The sequence below is a fragment of the Pongo abelii genome, chromosome 11 (genome assembly GCF_028885655.2).
Source record: "Pongo abelii isolate AG06213 chromosome 11, NHGRI_mPonAbe1-v2.0_pri, whole genome shotgun sequence".
In the NCBI taxonomy this organism is placed as follows: Eukaryota; Metazoa; Chordata; class Mammalia; order Primates; family Hominidae; genus Pongo; species Pongo abelii.
Window position 1 is genome coordinate 119749417 of NC_071996.2, and position 21229 is coordinate 119770645.

The 21229-nt window shown below is 45.9% G+C and overlaps 1 protein-coding gene across 1 annotated transcript in view; it reads right to left on the minus strand.

The window, feature by feature from the left end:
* The window catches only part of MARCHF4 (membrane associated ring-CH-type finger 4), a 109994-nt gene extending 90114 nt beyond the window's left edge, over positions 1-19880 (minus strand). Inside the window, exon 1 of the mRNA XM_024243749.3 lies at positions 18037-19880. Coding sequence (XP_024099517.2) covers positions 18037-18552 — 516 coding nt within the window. The 5' untranslated portion in view covers positions 18553-19880. The remainder of the gene's footprint in view (positions 1-18036) is intronic.
* Between the last annotated feature and the right edge of the window lie 1349 nt (positions 19881-21229).

The following is a 21229-nucleotide window of genomic DNA, read 5'->3' on the forward strand; positions in this document are numbered from 1 at the left end:
TGTTTATGACGATATGGCTATGGCTATGGCTAGCACAGCATCTGTGCATGACAGTAACACAAACACCTTACTTAACCTCTCTAGACTTTGACTGACTCGTCTCAAGGATGAAGGAAAGTCCCTTTCTCAAAGTGCATTATTCTATAAATAACAGAACCTGTTAACCCTTTCCAGCATGAGGGTAGGTAGTAATAATGCTGATGGCACCTGGGGATTAATTTTAAAAGGACAAAAAAAGGCAAATATAGTACCTTGGTTGTGCATCTACCAGATCCCTACAGGTACGAGCAAATGCAGAATAATGGGAAGGACTAGATAATTCTGAGTGCTGAGAAAACTATGGGGTATGTGCTGCATTTCTGACATTTTTTTTGGCTCTCTGTCCAGAAAATGGCCTCTAGGTAAAAGATCTGGAATAAAAGTATGCATGAGCCTTGAAAGAGATCCGACTTGCCAACCACACTGGAGGGACCTTGGCATGTCCAGGGGTTTGGAGCTTCTGTACTCCCCTTTGTCCACCTGTTTCAGTCCCCAGCAACCTGACGTGATTGTTACCATAGTGATCACCCCAAATGGAGGGACTCCTGTGTCTCCCTTCCTCAAGTGGGCTAAGTAAGGCAGCCTCCTGGTGGAAGCCAGGCTGGGTTAGGCCAGGGCCTGCACAGATGGAGCTCCCAAGTCAAGGGAAACTCAGCTGCCCCAGCAGATGCTCCAGGGAGGCTGACACAATTCTACTGCCCAGGGTGAGTGTGCAGAGAAAGGAGGATGAGTGAGTGCTTGTGTATGGAAGCAAAGTGGGCCTTTCCCTTCCTCCCAGGGGTGACATTTCTTTCCTCCCTCTGAGCTTTTGCTTTTGTTGTTGTTGTTTTTTTAATAGAGACAGGTCCCACTATGTTGCCCTAGGCTGGTCCTGAACTCCAGGGCTCAAGCCAGCCTCCCACCTTGACCTCCCAAAGTACTAGGATTGCAGACATAAACCTCCATGCCCGGCCCCTCTGTGCTTTTGGAAAAGCTCCTCCTTCGACCTGGAGTGCGTTCCACTCTCTTTTCTTGGCTAAATTCAGGTCTGCCATAGATACCTCATCTTGTAAGAAGCCATCCCTGACCCTCCTCAAGCCTGCCCTCCCACAGCATCTTGAGCAGTCCTCAGTCCTTACCATACTGTATCTTAATTCCAGCCCTGCAGTCACAAGACTGGCAAAGCACCAAGAAGACAGGAACTGTGTTCCAATTCACCATGGTACCCAGAATCCTCATGCAGTTCTGGCACAAAGCAGCTGCTCAATAAATATTTGCAGAATGGATGAACTAGAGATTTTATTCCCCTTGTGTGGGAGAAAGATAAAACAAGTTGATATCACAGTTTAAATAAAAGCCACCCACCAGCTTCTGCAAGATATCCTGTGGTCTGTGAAGCTAGAACTTCATTTCCTGTGCCTTTTCTAACCACGGAGCCTAACTTCAAACGACAACACTTCAACATAAAAAAAAAAAAAATTGAGGCGATGTTCAAATGCACTGCCAAGTAGCCTCACATTTTATAAAGACTTTCAACAATAAAACTGAAATAAAACTTATAGGGGTTAGCCCCAAATTCACTAGAAAATCAAATTAACCATAAACTCCCACCCATTCTCTTTGATCTCTTCCATTCTCTAAACATTCTGGTAAATTAATCCTTTACTACAATATATTAATATGTAGGAAGTGAATAGATGAATAGCTCTGAGGCTGGAAAGGGGGTGAAAAAAGGAAGAATTTGTTTCTCCTGAAAGGTGCAGATGTATTCACTGATATTTTCTAGTCTGAGAATAGGAAATATCAGCTTAGGGATTTGCCTTCCACCTTGAACATGTCCCCTCACCTCTCTGGGTCCTAGTTTCTTCTTCTTTTTCTTCTTCCTCTTTTTTTCTGAGATGGAGTCTTACTCTGTTGCCCAGGCTGGAGTGCAGTGGCGCGATCTCAGCTCACTGCAACCTCCACCTCCCAGGTTTAAACGATTCTCTTGCCTCAGCCTCCTGAGTAGCTGGGATTACAGGTGCCTGCCACCACACCCAGCTAATTATTGTATTTTTAGTAGAGACAGGGTTTTGCCATGTTGGTCAGGCAGGTCTCAAACTCCTGACCTCAAGTGATGTGCCCACCTCAGCCTCCCAAAGTGCTGGTATTACAGGCATGAGCGACCGTGCCTGGCCTCCCATTTCTCACTTCTAAAGATCAGGAAAACAATGCCTACTCTTCCCTCCCACCATAGAAACATGAGCTAGTGGCTCTGCATGTGTTGGAAAATAAGGAAGCTTCTGAACCCACAAGGTTTCTTCCAGACCCTCTGATGGCTTCCAGAGAAAAACTCCATTCAATCAACCAAGATGGCTGTTGTGGAGTTCCTGTTCCCAGGCAGGTGCCTCCAAGCACATCCAGACTTCTAGACTGCTATTACAGAAAGGTCATTAGGACCAACCACAGAAAGGCTGGGCTTAAGACGACTAGTTGCTAAAGAGGAGTAAGCACATCTCTCCCATCTCTGCACCCTACCCCGCATTCTGGGTCTTAAAGCACAGAGGGCAATTTGAAATGCAGTGAGAGAGAGACAGGATTAGGCTGAATAGGAAGGAATACATTTCTGATGAAGAGAATCAGGGTTAGTCTTTTATTGCCATATTTTGGCATGCATTTCCACCTGGAGAATTCCCTTAACTGCCTTGACTCCACCTACTCATTCTTACTCAACCACTCAAAGGCAAGCCCACGTGGGGTCCTTCTCCAGCTTTCCCAGGCATCACTAGTTACCCCTCCTGTGTGGTTTTGTAGCACAACATATGCAACCCTGGTCCACGGCACTCATTATGTCTTGTGGTTGTTCTCAGCACACCAGTCTCTTGCACTAGACTCTGAGCTCCCCATCTTATCTCTGCATTCCTGGGGCCTGACACCCAGTGGTGTTCACTCAACCTCTACTGAGTGAATGGTCACTGATCCTTTTGCTGCCACTAGACCAGGGGGACTAGAAAGGAAATGGATGACAGGACATTTTCATCTCTAAATCATGACCTTGGGGGATGGAGGATCCCTTAAGAGGTCATCAAGTTGATTCCCCTCACTGAGCAAGACTGGTGAATACCTGGTGGGACTCACTCAGGTCCTCTCTGTCTTCGACTCTGGTCCTCAGCATAATTGTGCCCAAAGCTGTCTTGTCTACTCTCAGCTAATTCCACCTGCCTGTTTGTGAAACTTATTTAATAATTGTTTTTTTGTTTTTTGGTTTTTTTGGTTTTTTTTCTGAGACGGAGTCTAACTTTGTCACCCAGGCTAGAGTGCAGTGGTGCGATCTTGGCTCACTGCAACCTCCACCTCCCAGGTTCAAGTGATTCTCCTGCCTCAGACTCCCGAGTAGTTGGGATTACAGTCATGTGCCACTATACCCGGCTCATTTTTGTATTTTATAGTAGAGACTATGTTGGTCAGGCTAGTCTTGAACTCCTGACCTCAAGTGATCCACTCGCCTCGGCCTCCCAAAGTGCTGGGATTACAGATGTGAGCCACTGCGCCCGGCCCTAACACTTGTATTTTTATAATCTTCTTATTAACCAAACAATATGGAAACTTTCAAGCACATATAAAAGTAGAGAGAAAATTAGAATAAACCCCCCATGTACCCAGCACCCACCTTCAGCAAGGACACGCAAAATCAGTCTTGTTTTACACTGGATTATTTTGAAGCAAATTCCAGCCTCATGTCAAAGACACACTTTTTTACTTGACTTGCATTTGTAGAAAGAATAAAAATTAATTTAAATTGCGAGGAACCTCTCTCTAGGGTCACTTCCCAATAAGTGGATTTTTTTTTGTTTTTTGGTCTTTGGTTGGGGGTGGAAAGTCCTTGAAATCACGTCACGTACTCTTTCTGATACTCAAACTGATTTTTTATTTTTTTGCAGGCAAATGCGTAATGGATGTCAAAAAGCCAGAAATAAGGCAGCCAAGTATTGCACAGAATGTCTGCATTGACTTTTCAAAGACCAGACCCTCTGGGTTGTCCCTGGAACAAAGATGCACAAAAGGCTAGAGCAGCCAAATGGGCCAACCCCTGGAGTGCCTTTTTTCTTTTGTGTTAAAAAGCTGCATTTCATGCAGACCCAGCCTACTCCCCCAACCCCTCAATCTTCTCCCTCCCTCCTACCCACAAGCACACATACAACAGAAGGGACACCTCTGCACCCTCACCGGCTGCCTACACTCATTCACCTGCCGCTGGCTGGTTTTGGCACTTGTTTTCCAAACTAGTCGAAGAACTGACAGCCCCAGGACTAGAAAGCTCTTTTTGCTCCACAGAGGCTTAAATCTGTGGCTCCTAGAGGGATCACCATGGGATAAATCAAAATATACAACCCACATTCCTTCAATATGTGAAGAAGGCACTTTTTTGGTGGTGTCAGGTTAAGAAGTGTTCAAGAACACTGCACAATGGCCAATGCTGTTTGTGCTGATGATCATTAACTCTGTTTAGATGCTGAAGGGCCCATATTGGGGAAACTTTCCTGCCCACTCAACACTGCACTGCTCAGGTGTCCCTCCTGTCAATCTCAAAGCATGCAGTATACTTATACCTGAGGAACTGCCTGAAGCATGTTTATCATCTGCTTTGGACAGACGGGGAAGGAAAGACCAGAAAGGGAACTAATACTTCTCAGGAGCCCATTTCATGCACTGTGCTACATATTGTCTTCTTAAATTCCACACTATTCTATGAGATATTTATTTTCATTAGCTCCCTGTGACAGATAGAGAACACTGAAGTTTGGAGGATTTAATTGATTTGCCTAAAGCCACACAGCTAGTAAATGCTAGAGCCTGGATTCTAATACAGGTTTTTCTAACCAGCAGATCTATGCTCTTTTTGCTATACTGGTAACTCGCAATTATTCCAAGTCTGAAAAGCCTCTTCCCTTTTATTTTTATTTTTTAACTTTTCATTTTGAAATAACATTAAACTTATTTTTAAGATTATAAAAATAGGCCGGGCGTAGTGGCTCATGTCTGTAATCCCAGCACTTTGGGAGGCCGAGGTAGGTGGATCACTTGAGGTCAGGAGTTTGAGACCAGCCTGGCCAACATGGTGAAACCCTGTCTCTACTAAAAATATAAAAATTAGCTGGGCGTGGTGGTGGGCCCCTGTAATCCCAACTACTAGGGAGGCTGACGCAGGAGAATTACTTAAACCTGGGAGGCGGAGGTTGCAGTGAGCTGAGATCGTGCCACTGCACTCCAGCCTGGGCAACAAAGCAAGATTCTGTCTCAAAAAAAAAAGAAAATTATAAAGATAGCACAAAGATTTCTCACATGACTTTCACCCAAGTTCCCCAAAGGTTAAATCTCATATAACCATAGAACAATGACCCAAACTAGGAACTTAACATTGATACAAGACTATTAACTAATCTACAGATCTTATTTGAATTTCACTGAGGGTCCCACTAATGTCCTTTATGTGGTCCAGAATCCAATCCAGATTATACATTGTATTTAATTGTTATATCACCTTAGACTCTTCCAATCTGAGATAGTTCCCCATCATTCTGTATGTACACTTTTATACACACACACACACACACACACACACACTTTTTTGACATGGTCTTGCTCTGTCACCCAGGCTGGAGTGCAGTAGTGCATCATGGCTCCCTGCAGCCTCTGCCTCTGGGTTCAAGCAATCCTCCCACCTCAGTCCCCTGAGTATCTGGGACCACAGGCTTGTACCATCATCCTTGGTTAATTTTAAAATTTTTTGTAGAAACAAAGTTTCACTATATTGCCTAGTCTGGTCACAAACTCCTGGGCTCAAGCAATCTTCCCGCCTTAGTCAGTCAAAGTGCTGGGATTAAAGGCATGAGCCACCATGCCTGGCCTTCATTTTATATCTTTCACGATGTTGAGACTTTGGAAAGTACTGGCCAGTTATTTTATAAAATCTCTCTAATTAGACTCTGTTTAACATTCAAAAAGTATCACAAACAAATGACTGTAGTTATACTTCAAGTATCTCTTTGAGAATATATTTATTGACAAGCTACAGTAAATTGAAGGATGCTTTTGAGTTTGTTCCATATATCTTTGAAAAATAGTAAGTATATCTGTGAGATCATTTTATTTAGCTACAGGCAATGGTTGGGTATATTTAGTTTCATCTACTCCTGACAGATAATATTATGGCAGCTCCTCCTGAGGTCAGCAGCCCGCAATCAGACACAGTCCAAGGCAGAAATTTTCAAAGTTTGAAGAAAACAATAGAGAGCTTGTGAGGTCAGACAAAAACACCAAGCACTAATGTTTAATGTATGTTTGTGATTTTATTGTATGTTTCTATTCTGCACTATGCTAAGATTTTTGCATTCATTATATCAGTTAACCTCACAACCACCTCTGGAACAGGTACTATTATTATCATTGCCATTCTACAGTGGAGGAAATTGAGATTCTGAGTCTATAAGTGACTTGCCCAAAGACACACATCTACTACACGGTAACAATGGGATCTGAAAGCAGTTCTGCCTGACTCTACAAGCCTGTGTTCTTATCAGCCTTGCTAATTTTCTCCAAAAGCATCTCTGACTCCTTGCTTTCATTGTTCTTATGCCAGGAACAGTCTTCATTTTCTATTTCCCAAATTCTTTTCCCTTTTCAGCCTTTAATGTCCAGTTTTTAGACCGTTCTTCTAGGGAGCCATCTGCTATAGATGGAAGGAGGAATTGGATTTATATCAGTCCCAGGTGTGACTGGGGCATGATAAGGCATAAACGAGGACAGCAGAACTAGAAGCAGCGCGGATATTCCAGAGCACAACCTCCTCTTTTTATAAAAGAGCAAATAAGAACAATAACTAGGAATACTTATTGCATGCTTAATGTGGGTCAAGTGGTGTTCTAAAAGCTTGTCATGTGTTTTCTCATTCATTCACTCCCTCTACCTTTATTGAGGTAGAGACTTCTAGAACTCACCCACCTCTGGAAAAAAAGCCTTCATCTTTTTGCTGGTACCCAGAAGGATTATACTCCCCACCCCTATTGCTGTTAGGCAGAGCCATGTTCCTAGATCCAGCCAGGCAGTTGTAGGCAAAAGTGATATGTCATTCCTGAGCGGAAACACTTCATTGTTGGGACTTAGTGAGCTGTGAGGGATGGAGCTGTGTAACATCTGTTGCCCTGCTCTGGGACCTAGGGTAAGGAAACCAAATGGGGAGAAATGGGAAGCAAGCCCCAGATTTGGCTTCACTCAAGAATACCCTCAGAACATAATTCAGGAGTGGGAATTTATGGTTGTATTAGTCAGGGAAATTAATATTAGCTGGGTAACAGACAAACCCCCAAGCTTCAGTGTCTTAACACAATCAAAGTTAGCATTTCCTTCATGTCAGAGCCCATGTTGGTCAGACTTTTCCATCTTGCAGCTATCCCATCTAGGATTTATAGTTCTCAGATCCCTGAGGCAGGGGAGAAGACAGATGTAAGAGGCATCCCTTCCTACCTCTGCCATGGGTGACACATGCCTCTTCTTTCCTAGTCACATAGTCCTGTTGTAGCCAAGTACCCCCATTTTTCTACAAAAAAGAGAATGAATTATTATTTTTATTATTTTTTCCTCTTCTTTTTTCTCTGTTTCCCCCTATTCCCCACTTCCTACTTAGTCCTTTAGAAAGGCAATTACAGCTTTTTACCTCCTCTTCATCAGGCTTTCCCTACAGGGCAAGTTCACCTAACTATGTGTTAAGAAGCTTGAGTGGAACTCACCCACCAGGAGGTTGCCTCAAGAGACAACAGTCAATCTACAACCCCAAGTATGCCCACTACAAAACTCTCTCCCACCTGGAAAGCTTCAGTCACATTTTCAGTCTAGTTCTGCTCATGAAGGTGCCAGCAGTCACCAGCTTGACCACCCAGTAGGTAAGGCACTGAAATGAGTTATGCAGACCTCTACCTGCTTGCTTCCTCCACTATGTGCCTTTCACGCTGAGACCCCTTCTAAAAGCACCTGCTTTCTGCTCTAAAAATGAAGTAGTACCCTTAAAGCAAGAAACCTGTACTTCTTCCCCTAAGCTAGCTTTGGAATAGAAAGTCACTTTCTTCATAGCAGATCTTGCTCTTATTAATTGAACTCTGCCAGCGCTGAATGACTGAACTTGCATTTTTGATTATATCATACCCTCCCAACTAACTCTCCTCTCCTCCTCCAGGGCCCACACCTCTGTTCCTTGTTCCAGAACCTCAGGTCTGGTGGACACATTTCTTCTCCCCACTTGATTTCCTACTAATACACGGTATTCCTGAAGTAATCACCTACTTTGGAATTCTCAAAGTCAGAGATTGAAAATGCAGATCCCAGGGCACTACCCTGGGATCACAGCCTGGGACTCCACGTATCATTCCCTTCCTGAAGCACTTCTTGATGTCCACAGATATTTCAAAACTACTTTAAATTGTAGCCAGGTCAGAATAACTTCAGTCACTTATACTTTTTGATGTATTCATGTACCATTTATACTATTATTTTCTTCAAACTTAACATTTGCCTTTAAATGTCTCACATTTCTATTTCAATAAATTTATTTCTAAGGGAGACTTTTTGTCACTGCCATAAATGAAAAAACTGGTACCATTTGCCATAAAAAGAATAGACAAACTCTGGGACATCCATGTGATGGAATATTATTCAGCGCTAAGAAGAAATGTGCTATCAACCACAAAAAGACACTGAGACATGGAGGAAGTTTAAATGCATATTACTAAGTGAAAAAGCCAATCTGAAAAGGCTACACACTGTATGATTCCAACTATATGACATCCTGGAAAAGGCCAAATATTTTGCCGGGAGATCGGGAGTGGAAGCAGGGGGATGAATAGGTGGTGCAGCACAGTGGGTTTTTAGGGCAGTAAAACCGTTCTGTATGATACCATAATGGTGGATACATGTCACTATATATTGGCCAAAACCCTTAGAATGTACGATACCAACAGTGAACCCTCAGGTAATCTATGGACTTTGGGTGATAATGATGTGTCAATGTAGGGTCAGTTGTAACAAATGTTCCACCCTGGTGGAATTTTTTTTGCTTTTGTTTTGTTTTGTAGAGATGCAGTCTTGCTATGTTGCCCAGGCTGGTCTCAAATTCCAGGGCTCGTCTCAAATTCCAGGGCTCAAACGATCCTCCCACTTCAGCCTCCCAAAGTGCTGGGATTACAGGCATGAGCCACTGTGCCTGGCCAAAGTATGGGATGTTGATGGTGGTGTTGCAAGGAGTACATGGGAACTCTCTGTACTTTCTGTTCAATTTTGCTGTGAACCTAAAGCTGCTCTAAAAAAATGAAGCCCATTAAAAAAAAGAATAGACACATACAAATATAAACAAAACAAGGTGAGAAATTCTAGCTAAAATAGTGCATGTCCAGACTCTGAGATTAATGCCTTCTTTCTTTGTTTATAAAGCAGACTGACACCACTAGAAGGGTGTTAAAGACATATTATCACTATGGTGAGATTTTCTCCTAGACATAATCATGAAGCATAAGAGCAGACTGAAAAGGGAACAACATTCTTACCTGGGGATCAACGTTATTTAACATCATGTCTGTCTGGGGCTGTCCATCCCATCCCAGGCTTTCAGAAACACTAGTCCAAGGAGGACCCTCAATGCAAATCCCTTGCTGTTACATATTGGGCAAGTGTTTCCTCTGCAACTTCTGCATGCTTGTCTGAATGCATGGTCTGCCCCTGACCTCTGGGGACTCAAAGTCCAGGAAAGTGTCTTTCTACATAGTTCCTGCCAAGCAGAGAGTGCTGCTTAATAAAGATCTGTCAGGGACCTGGTGATGATGGAGATGGATAAAGACAACTATGTTGGGAGTGAGGGATCCAAGGAAGAGAGGACAGAGTTCAGCTGAATCAGACAACACAGAGGCAGAAAATGTGCTAAACAGAGGCTGGTCCAAAACATGCATCCCTGATTGTCAGTCACAAAAACAGCTTGGGGTTTACTGTGATGGAAGCATAGCCTTAGACATCTGACTTTTTAAAGACTCCAGTGAGAGAGGGTAGTAGGAAAAGCAACAGTGTGATCTGGGGACTCCATTCCAGGTCTCTGAGACACACTGGCGGGATGGGGTAAATATCACTCTCATTCAATTAGCAGCTGTTGTGTGCCTAGATCTTTAATGCATCATGTCAATTCCTTACAAGTGTTCAAACTCAGTATTTTATCTCTGTTTTATAAACAATAAAATCTAGGTCCAGGGAGGTTAAATAAGTTGCCCAAGACCACTCAGCTGGGAAGGGTCCCAAATGGGAATGAAATCCATGTCTTTTGGACTTCAAAGCCCATGTTCTTCCCATCATTCTGCAATAGAATAAGGAAATGCATGCTGGCCAAATAGTCTCAAGCCAAGATAATGATCACTATGATTACCAGGACAAGAATCATTGCTATTTGTCATTATAGAAACAGAAAATGAGGTTGGATGAGATTGCAAGGGTTCATCCATACCCCCGTTGCTTGGCCTTTTCGTTTATACACACACACAAATATGTCTTCTACCACACATATACTAGGAACCAAAGATAGCACTATTAATCTGGAATGAACATGTGCGAGTAGCAGGGGGAAAGGATTAGCAAATAATGAGTCCCTACTGTATGCAGAGCCCTATGCTAGCCACTGGGGTGGCTTCAAGAGGGTTCTTTCAGACACTGATGTTGATTCTATTCAACCACATCCAAAACAATCTTTCCATAAAGGAGAAAAATAATTTGATCTGTCCTTCTCAACATCTCTATGGACAGGTCCTGAAAAAATCCTCATGAGTACAATTCTCTGGGTTCAGGACTGGGGCCCTTGTTTCCCCCTTGTGGGGCATGAGGTCATTCTTGGATCACAGATTTGGATAGAACCTATATTTGGAAACTTGGAAACTCCCCCCTTTCTTTCCCTGACAATTTGCATCTACCTGGATTTTAAATTGTAACTTACTCAATTTTGCTATTTCGTCATGAGACAGTCAGCCCTGGGTACACCTCACCTTTGCTTTTACCATACACTGAAGGAGGTATCAAATGTGTACTATATGCACATGTAAACTCTGGCTTATATATGATGCATCTCAGGAGGGGGATGGTATGCAGCTTGGGCCATACAGTATTTTCTTGCCAGCTCCTTTACATCCAGGCTCACTTCCAACTTGGCTTCCTTCCCAGCAAACAAGCAGCAGCTCGCTCATTCCCACACTCCTTTAAGTGTCTCCTCTCCCTCCAGCCTCCTGTCCCTCCCCCATCTCACAGGCCACAGCTGGGCTTTTCCAGCATACCAGCTGGAAAAAGGGGCAGAAAGAGAGGAGAAAGAGAGAGTCCCAGTATCTCTCCTTTTTCTCTCCCAGCCTCTCCTGAAATCCATATTTCATAACTTCCTGCCCTGCTAGCCTTAAGTAACTTTCTCAATAGGGGCCTCAGCTAGAAGCCACATCCAATAAACTGGTCAACTCACCCCAAGCTGATGCTGGTAAGTGAAGGTTTACTACGAACTGAACACTGTGTAGAGAATCTTACAAACAATTGATTAGAGAACTGCTTCACAACTGTCAAGACATAAGCATCTCCCCTCCTCTCATTCCCAGTTCTGCCTGTGAAAGTGAGACAGATGCATTCGATGTTGTATTCGTGCTTGTGCGTGAGCAAGTGTGTGCATGTAAGATAGCTGTATCTGTGAAATAGCCTGTAACCCTGTGGTGGGGTTTTAACATCCTTACCTTATCTCCCAATAGAGAATTAGAGCTTTGGTAAGAGCCTTGAGTGAAGAAAAGGTTCTTGGAGCTTCCAATTTAAGTAGGATCAGGACTGACAGAAGTAGGAACTGAAAGCTCACAACTCTCGGAGGTAACTAGGCTCACCCTTTCCCAGGATGGGTTTGTATCCTTGGGTCCATAATGGTGTCTGTTGCCTATTGGCCACGAAGGGCTTGCTCTCCCATCATGGTGTGTGCATGGCGAAAATTTACAATTGCAGCAACGATGTGGCTGGCAACACCTTAGGATTTCTATGAACACAGGACAGAGACTGTTCTCTCCAATCTTTGCTGAAGATATATTTGTATATGCCATGTAACATGTTTACTGGGCCTAGATGTCCTGAGATGAGATGACCCCTTGAATTGGAGAGGGTGAGGGGATCATCTCTTTTTGCTTAGATTAAAAATCTCCCGGACCCCAAAATGATCTTATTTATGAATTCCAACTCCCAAGCTCAGAAGGGATCTTGAGGATTATCTAGTCCCAAGTCCCCATAAGATCCTCCTTCTAAGGCAGCCTATAAGATCTTGGGACAACTTTGATAGAAAGTTTGTATAATAGTGAAACCCAAGTTTACTTCCCTGGAAATTCTATCACTATCGAAGGCACTGCCCTGTGGACCCTTTCTTCTGCAGAGCACACCTTTGGCATTTGACACCGCTTTTTTCCTAAATGTTCTCTTTTCCCCAGTTCTCCTACCTATGAAGCTGCCCACTAGATGAGCTCCAGAGGTTGGTCCTTTCAAGAAATACTCATAGAGCATGAAGCAAGTGCCAGGTACTGGGATGAGAGCCGATGATCCAACAATGAATGAACACACACAGTTCACTTCCTCCAGGGATCTTATAGTCTCTTTGCAGTGCCCCCTTAGACCCAGGCAAGAGAACCCCTAGCTCTAGAGGACCCCACTCTTCTTCCCCTTCAGCTGCACCTCTCCCCACAGTGTGAGGAGTCTGCAGGGTCAAGGAACCTCACCTCTCTCCTGGAATATGCTCCAATTACCCAGAACCCTAGAATTCCTGTCCAGACAGCCATGAACTTGCTCCCAGGACCTGCAGGACTCTTCTTTGGATCCATAAACTGTTCCCTCCTTGGCCCAAGGGCAGGGATTGGGGCAAGGCACCACTGTTTTGGGGATGATATGGACAGAGCTTGGACAAGCCAGCAGGACTGTCCATACACGTGGGTCCAAGGCTCATTAGTACAGGCTAGAGTCAGCATTGGAAAGAGAATCAGAATGTCCTGTAGACCAAAGGACAGTTATCCCCATGTGGCTAGTACAGAATCCAGAGACATCTAAAAGTTCTAAATTCAAACCTGTCTTCCAGGTTGTTTTGAAGGAGTATTTTTCAGGAAAGGAAGATAAAATATATTTTGTTTAACAGTTTGTTAGCTGGATTTACTACTTTTAAATATTTTGGCACACGGTATGTGAGCTTCCATTTAGACTCCTGCCCTAGGGCCTGTAAATGTTTGGGATGGGTCTCTTCTTTGTGGAAGACAGATACTAAATAACCACACAAAGAAATGTAAAATCAAACCATAGCACTAAGACGAGTAAGTACACCATTTAACTCTCTTCTAAAATGCTCTACTTGAGCTCCATTCCCAGGTTCTTATTGCATCTTAGGATCTCCAGATTCCCCAAGCCCTGAAAAGCCATAGCTTATTCCCAACTAACCAAAACACTGACTAGACCATTCTATACAATTATTGCCCCTTCTGAATGCAGAACTCCAGGGAAGCCAACCCCAGAAAGAATAAAAAGGCAGATAAAGCCTGCTAAACTTTTCCAGATACATGTCCTACTTTCCATCAGGGCCAGAACAGGTGGCCTCCCACCCTAGCTTCTGACTGCCGTGGTGGATTTCGTCTTTGTACCCACTGCTAGGCACTCCACAGCTGCCTAGCTGGGAGGTGGATTCACCTCTTTTCAAGGTATCCATGTGTGGAGTGCCTGGAGGTTGCTCCACAAAGATAAAATCCACCGTGGCAGTCAGGTGTGGGGGTGGGGGACACATCTCTTCTGCTTCCATCTGTCTAACCTCAGCCTTACAGCCTAAATCTATTTCTTCTCACTTGGTCTTCAGCAGCAATAGAGAAGCCTTCTCTAACTAACTGTAGATAAAGTGGCAAATTCCCCGACTTGTCTTTTTGAATAGGCACCCCACCCACTAGCTGCTTTTAAACATGCATCTGTTTCTTGTACCTGATATTACTATAATTCACTCAGCCTCACTGTCTGTGTGTTCTTGATCTCTATCAGCCCCTGTGATGTCTGGGTTAGATTGTGACACTCCCAGAGGGCAGGACTACATCTACCCTATGTCTCTGGACCTTGTCCAGCAGAACAGCAGGCAAAAGGTAGGTGCTTAATAAAGACTTTGATGATGGAAACAGACAAGCTCCGCTCTGTGCCTAGAGCATTATAAATCTGCAAGAAACAGTCCACATCCATGCCACAATCATAGTGGCTTCCTGACAGCCTGTGGGCTGGGGCACACTTTTCCTTTTAAACAAGGCAGGAACAGCACTCTCTTGCATCTGAGATAGTAATAACAATAACAAAATGCTATGACGGCACTGCTCTTATAGTATTGACTGATTTGATGCTCAGAATAATCGTACGACATGGGGACTATTATTATTATTCCATCTTTACAAATGAGGCATCCAAGACACAGACAGGCTATATAACTTGTTCAGGCCTCCAACTGGGGCCATCTGGCTTCAGAGAGTTCAGATTACTCACAATGGTACATTGTCCCGCAAAGTGGGCTAGTGCAGCTTCAACCAAAAAGGGAGAGTGAGGAGGTTGTGAGCTGGACTCTGGTTCTACAGTCTCATGGGTCCTGACTCCTGCTCAGCATGAATGAATGGTGGAGAGGAGAGAGGCTACTCAGTAGCTTTCTAGCATGGAGCCAAGTAGGTTCTCAAAGCAAGTGTTCATACCTATCTCTCTCTCTCTTCCTGTCTTCTCTTCTGTTTTTCCAACATGCTAAACTCGTTCACATTCATGCTTTTGAACATGCTATTTCCTTCACCTGAAATGCTCTTCCCCTAGACCTATGCATTGCTGGGCCCTTCTCATCATTTAGGTGTCAGCTCAGATGACACATTCTTAGGAAGGCTTTTCCTGATTACCCTATCTAATGTGGTGGTACCTTTCCCACTGCCTCCCTTTCATTCCTTTCTAACTCATTTTCCTTTTTAAATTTCACACGGAACTCAAATCACCTTATTTACTTACTAGTTTACTTGTCTATTTCTGTGTCTCTGCTAGAATGTCAGCTTCAGGAGAGCAGAAATCTCATCTGTTTTGTTCACTCCTGAATACTCATGCCTGGAACAGCAACAGGCACACTGTAGGTGCCCTGAAAAATTTGTCAAATAAATGCATACACCAATGAATGGATGCAAAGTCCTTTGTAGATAGGTACAAAGGTGAAACTAGCTGGATTCTCTTGCTGTTCCTCACCACAAATATTGTAAGCTCTTGGCAGGAAAAGATCAAATATTCATTTTTTGGCAGTCCTTTAGCCCCTATAGCAGTAGCAAATGATTGGGGTGATGGGGAGCAGGGAGGTGGGGGTCTGCTTAATTCCTTTGTTTGGGCAGAGATAATACCAAGATATTCAGCTACTAAGATTGCAGCCCACATTTCCTCCAGGGCCATGTGTAGACAATTGCTGGACAGCTCTCTCCCTGAACAGAAACTAAAACACAGAAATTTTAGCATGTCTCTCTCTCTCTCTCTCTCTCTCTCTCTCTCTCCCCTTTCCTCCTTCTCCTCCTTCTCTCTCTATCCCTCTCTTTCTCCCTCCCCTCCACTGCTGTTGCCCCTCTATCTCTCTCTTCCTTTTCTAGAGTTTCCCTTATCTCCTCTCCTTTGTCTCCTTCATAGAAATGCTGTGAAAAAAAAAATGAGAAGAAACTGGGAAACTGTGTTCTCCACATCTAATGCAGTACTCACATTGCTGTTATTACTACTATAACACAATCCCATTAAAGCCTCTTGGCTCCTGCACAGATAAGGTAAACCCCCAAAACATAATAATCATATGCAGGAAGTGCTTAATTTGATCCAGTCTTAATGCAGACATGGCCCCCTAATCCTCCCACATAATAGAGCCCATTCCTTTACTGGTTTTTTATTCAATGCTTTATTTACGACACACCATCAAAATAATGAACAAGAAAGGAAAGCTTCTAACCTCTGACCAGATCTTGTATCACATGAGGGTATTTCACAATATTGCCAATGATTTTTTTCTTTTTCTTTTTTCAATAAAATACAGCCTTCTGTTATCAAAATACATGCTCATTATATATAAATTCATTCCAAGATATTTTTACACTTGTTTTCTCCTGGATTCTCCCAACACACCTCTGAGGAAAGGAGATGGGGCAGGGGGAGACATGAAAAGGTGTCTCCAAATCATGTAACTTGGAAAAGCAGCCCAGAGGCATAAAGCTATTTGGAAAAGTTCACACAGTGGGGGAAATATTATCCCACGGCACCTCCAAGTCCTGCTGTTTTCTAGAGACAAGAGTGCTCTTGCCAGAAGCCAACTCTCAGAAGCCCCTGTGACATGCAGACCTGAGCCCATATGGGAGACAAAAGAAATGCCTTAGGAATTTAGGAAGCTAAATAATTCTTTCTTTTGGAAAGTATGAAGTACTTGATGGTGGCAAGATCCTGATATCAAAGTGAGGCACCCTCATATTGTCAGCCGAGCCACTCTACCCCATAGCTCTGCCAGAGCCTGGTGCTGGAAGTAGAGAGAAAGACTGAAGGGAAGGCACTCTGGAGGATTTTTCCTAACAGGAGTTTTCAACTCTGGACAACACTTTATTGGATACTTAGGTAATCTTAAGGTGGAAGAACCCAGCTCCCAGCCTCTCAGAGACATTTATTCACACTGAGATCTATATCACTTCCCCTCATAATTCCAAGCTGTAGCTCCAGGGATCACTGGTCCCTAAAGTTCTTTGTCCATTGAGAGCAAAGCAAGAAAAATGAATGAAAATGCCAGCTAAGCCTGCATCTTACAGAGCACACCCTCAGCAAGAACCAGAGCCAGTCAAAGCCTGGCATGGCATCCTACTCCACTGCCACTTCCTCGAGGAGTATCCAGAAGTCTTCCCCACACTTCAGGAAACTATTGAAGAAGTGGCTGATACGAACACATAACCTTGCCCACCTTGCAATTGAATGCTCCTTCTCCAGCATCACTGACTGTGTGAGCCTTTCTATCTGGGATTCTTTGGAGAGTGTTGCCACATTCTATGGTTCTTGAAGAATGTACACATGCTATCCAGCATTGCCAATACTAGATTGTAGGTGAACTTGGGAGAGGTGTCTGTGAAAATCTGAATGAATAGGGTAGGGAAAACCTGCCAGACTTGGGAAAGCTCTGGTCCATGTGACAGTTGGCATCCCTATCCTGGTTGGGGAGCATTTAAGGGATTTTCTAAGTCAATACACTTTTTAGGTCTGAAAAGGGAAATAGCAAGATACCTTATTGCCTACACCAGTCTCTTAAACTCACTCTCATTCCCATTTACCTGCCTGTTTTCAACATAGAAAAATTTGAGTCTGCCAAGAAGTGTCTCAGCAAACCATATAGTCTTGGACCTAGAATCCCTCTCCATTTCCTCCTCAGTTGCTAGAACATAATGCTGAGGATGTCAATGTGATATGAAAGGAAGTTGTCCAAAGTAAAAGAACAAGCTTACTGGATTTCAACCTATAAGAATAGGAAAAGAGAACAAGATCTTGGCATACTCTCAGAGCAGGAAGAAGTTGGGATATGGGACTGAAGATGGGCTAGACGAAATGTTACTAACAACAAGTTAGATAAAAGGATATCTTGGCAACCAGTGTGAATGTACCACCAAGTTTCTTCAGTCCGTTGTTTCTAGAACTTCTATTCTGAGGATGTTTGTGAAATTTGGAGTTGGAATTGGAGACAGTAGCATTGGAAGGAAAATGCAAAATCTAGAACACAAACAAACCACCAAACAGGCTCCACCAGGAACCAGACACTCATTGGGCAAACTTAACCACAAGAAACATCAATGAGGGCTCTTAAACATAGAGTCCTCATACTAAAGACAACATAACCATTCCCCAGGGCAAGCAGGCGAGTAGCAATCTGCAAGACCTGAAAATACCACAGGAAGCAGGAGAAGAGAAAAGGGGACTCACCTGTTCTGGCCCCTGGAAGCAGATGCGGCAGAGTGGGGTCCTCATACCACTGTCCAAGCTGCTGCCCAGTGAGTAGCGATCCTCGGTCTTCTCCTTACAGAAGTCATCTGAGGAGGCACTGCTGAGCAGCGAGGCAGGTGGCTCTGTGGCTGGGCCACCCCAGTCATCTTCCACAGAAGAAGGTGGCAAGGGGGGTGGAGGTGGCACAGGAGGGGACTCCCTGCCCACCACTTCTCGGGGGCCCCTCCAGCCTGCCCACCCCCCGGCGCCCAGAGCCGGAAGGGTGTTGTTGGCCGCCAAACCGGGGGGCTGGGGGTCGCCGTGCATGGGCAGGGGCGCTTGAGGAGGGCGCCGCAGTAAGAAAACCTTCAGGTCATTGAAGAGCATGCGGCAGCGGCACTTGAGGAGACCCTGGTGGCGCAACATCTGGGGGGCTGGGGCGCACAATCCACAGCAGTACCAGCCGCAGCAGCAGCACCACCACCACCAGAGCAGCCCACACAGGGGCATCAGCATGTGCCCCGTGGAAGTAGAGAGCCCAAGAGGGGTGGCTGGAGTCTTAAAAGAGGGGAACAGGACAGGTTTGGGGGTCCACAGTGGATCTGTGTTGTGGGGGGGAGTCTGCTTTCTCACTGGCTTTTCTTACAACCCCTCCAAGTAGCAAATAAATTGCTCCCAGGACTGAGAAGTGTGAGTCACTGGTTCTGAACTCCACCTGGAAAGCCCAATAACAAAAAAAGGTTTTCTTGCCCTCACACACCCACCCCAACCTCCAACTTTGTTCAGTGTATCTCCTTTCTGCCTTTGACCTGAGGACACTGGTAGGAGCAGAGGGATTGAAGAAGCGTGGTGGAGGGGCCACTAGAGCCTTAAAATCAATGTCGAATTGTTTAAAAGTTCCCCAGGAAAGGATTATTGGGTTCTTCTCAAATTCCTACGCAGTGAGAAATCTTTCTTTTATGTAAAAGGATGGGGACAATTGTAAATCAAATCTGGAGTGAATTGAGCTGGGCTTAGAGAAAACTAGCTCAATGAAGAATTGAGGACTGCATGTGTGAGAGAGAAAAGATCGTTTTTCTCAGGTGGTAGGGGTTGGGGGAGTCAAGGTAGGGGAGGAGAGAAGATTGGGAGAAGTTTTAATTCTCCTGGGCAGAAAACTGGGGCAATTAACCCCCAGAAGCACCAGAGTTGCTTTTAAGAGAGCAGTTGGATGGGGGAGGGCTGTTGCAGGTGAAACTGGGCTAGGGGCTTGTGCTTTGCCTCTGCAGCCAAAGGCTACGCCGAAGAAGGGAAAGCCAATTAGGAGAAGGGAGGTAAAATAGAGGTTTGGGAAGGAAAAAGGATGGGAGAAAAAGAAAAGATCGTTTAACCCTTGCAGAGGCGCCTCCTTCCTGAGCTTGAAGATCCTGGCTAGAGGAAGGGTGTGTGTACCGGGGTGAGAGGGCGGTGGAGCAGAGAATAGGGGTAGAGGAGAGGGGAGTGTGGGAGAGAACAGGAGAAAGGAGTGGTTACATTATCGCAGCCCCCAGCCCACCCCTGCTGCAGTCGGCAAATCCGTGGCCCCCTCCCCTCGGTTCCATCAAAGGTCCCTTCGGGAGAGGGGCAAGAGCCGAGAGAAAGGCAGGTCCGGGCGGGCGAGTGGCCTCGCCTTCTCCTCCTCTTCCTCCTCTGGGTCGCGGTCGCCCTCCTCCTCCGGCTCCGGGTCGGCCCGCGCCCGCAGCTGCTGCTGCGGCGACGGAGGCGACTGCTGCTCGGCGTCCGGGTGTCTCCGGGGCGGGGGCTGCTCCGGCTCGTCCTCTGGCTGCTGCCCGCCGTCCGGCGCGGTCGCGACTCCGGCCTTCATGTTCCTCCTCCTCCTCCCCCTTCCCTGGGGGCCAGCCCTGAGCCCCCGCGCCCGGGCAGCGCTGCCATGCAACCAGAGGCGAGGCCGGCGTGGGGGTGGGGGCGGCTGGGGAGTGAGGAGGGGGGGTAATAAAAAATGAAATAATACTAGTGGAATAATTCGGTTCTCAGTCAGGCAAGAGTGCTTCTGGAGGGTGGGGGCGGAGGAGGGCGGCTGCCGGGTCTGCTCGGCAGCTCTACCCCCGCTACCCCCACCAAGGGCGGCCTCGGCCCGCTCTCTGCCCCCCCAACCCGCCCCTTCCTCCTCTCCGCCGCCTCTGGCTGGCTGGGCTCGCTGTTGCTACCTCTCCTCGCAGATGCAACGAGGTAAGGCTTGTTTGCGGTGCCAGCTGAAGGTGGGGAGGGGGGAGCGAAGCAGTGTGGCCGAGGTGGGAGGCAGCCGGCACTTGGCTCCAGCTTGGTCCTCGCGACTCCCCAAAACCGTATATAAATATATCTCTTATAAAAGCCGAGAGGAAGCAAATCAGATTCCAGGCTGCTGCCAGGTGTTGCCTCGTCTTCCGCCGTTGCTCAGCACCCGCCGCTGCCCCCACTGGCTCGGTTCCCAAAGGGGTGGTGCTGGAAGGGAGGTGGCGGGGCCGCGAGCTGACCGTCCGAGAACTGGAAACAAGGTTCTTGCAGCGAGGGAGTCTCTCAGCTATCTCCGCCGCCGGCGCCGCGGCCGCCGCTGCTGCATTCAGCACCCCGGGCGAGTGGACAGCTCCCACCCAGACCCCCGCGCGTCACGCTCGTGGGGGCCTGACGCAGACGCCGCGGAGGGATGGAGGAGGGAAAGGGGATGAGAGGAAAAGAAGCTGGAGGGAGAGGGAGCAAGAGGAGGAGAGAACTGTGCGAGGGAAGGGGATGGGGAGGGACCAAGGGAAAGGGAGGTAACCAGGAGAGGGAGGGATTTAGGAAGGGAAGGAGGAGGGAGCGAAGTGAAGAGTAAAAGAAAGAAGGAGAAAGGCCACTGGGAGGGAGGGGAGCGATTCAGGCACTAACTCTTGCATTTCACCTCAGCAGGAACGTGTCAGTGTGGAAGGTCTGGTTGTAGACTCTCTGCCCACTGTCCACTATCACAGCTCCCCTCATTGCACATACAAGACACAGACACCTCTCAACCAGAGACCGTTTCTCTGTTCACATCAACATTTAAAGTAGATCTCAGTCTGCAAGCTTTCGAAGAGATAAAGTTTTGTGACTTCCACAATGAAACTGGGACTTGATGGAGATTAAATCGCTCATGACTAAGGAAATGCTTGAGACATGAGACATGAGAAGGAAATGCTTCATTGAGGCTTGAGACATGAGA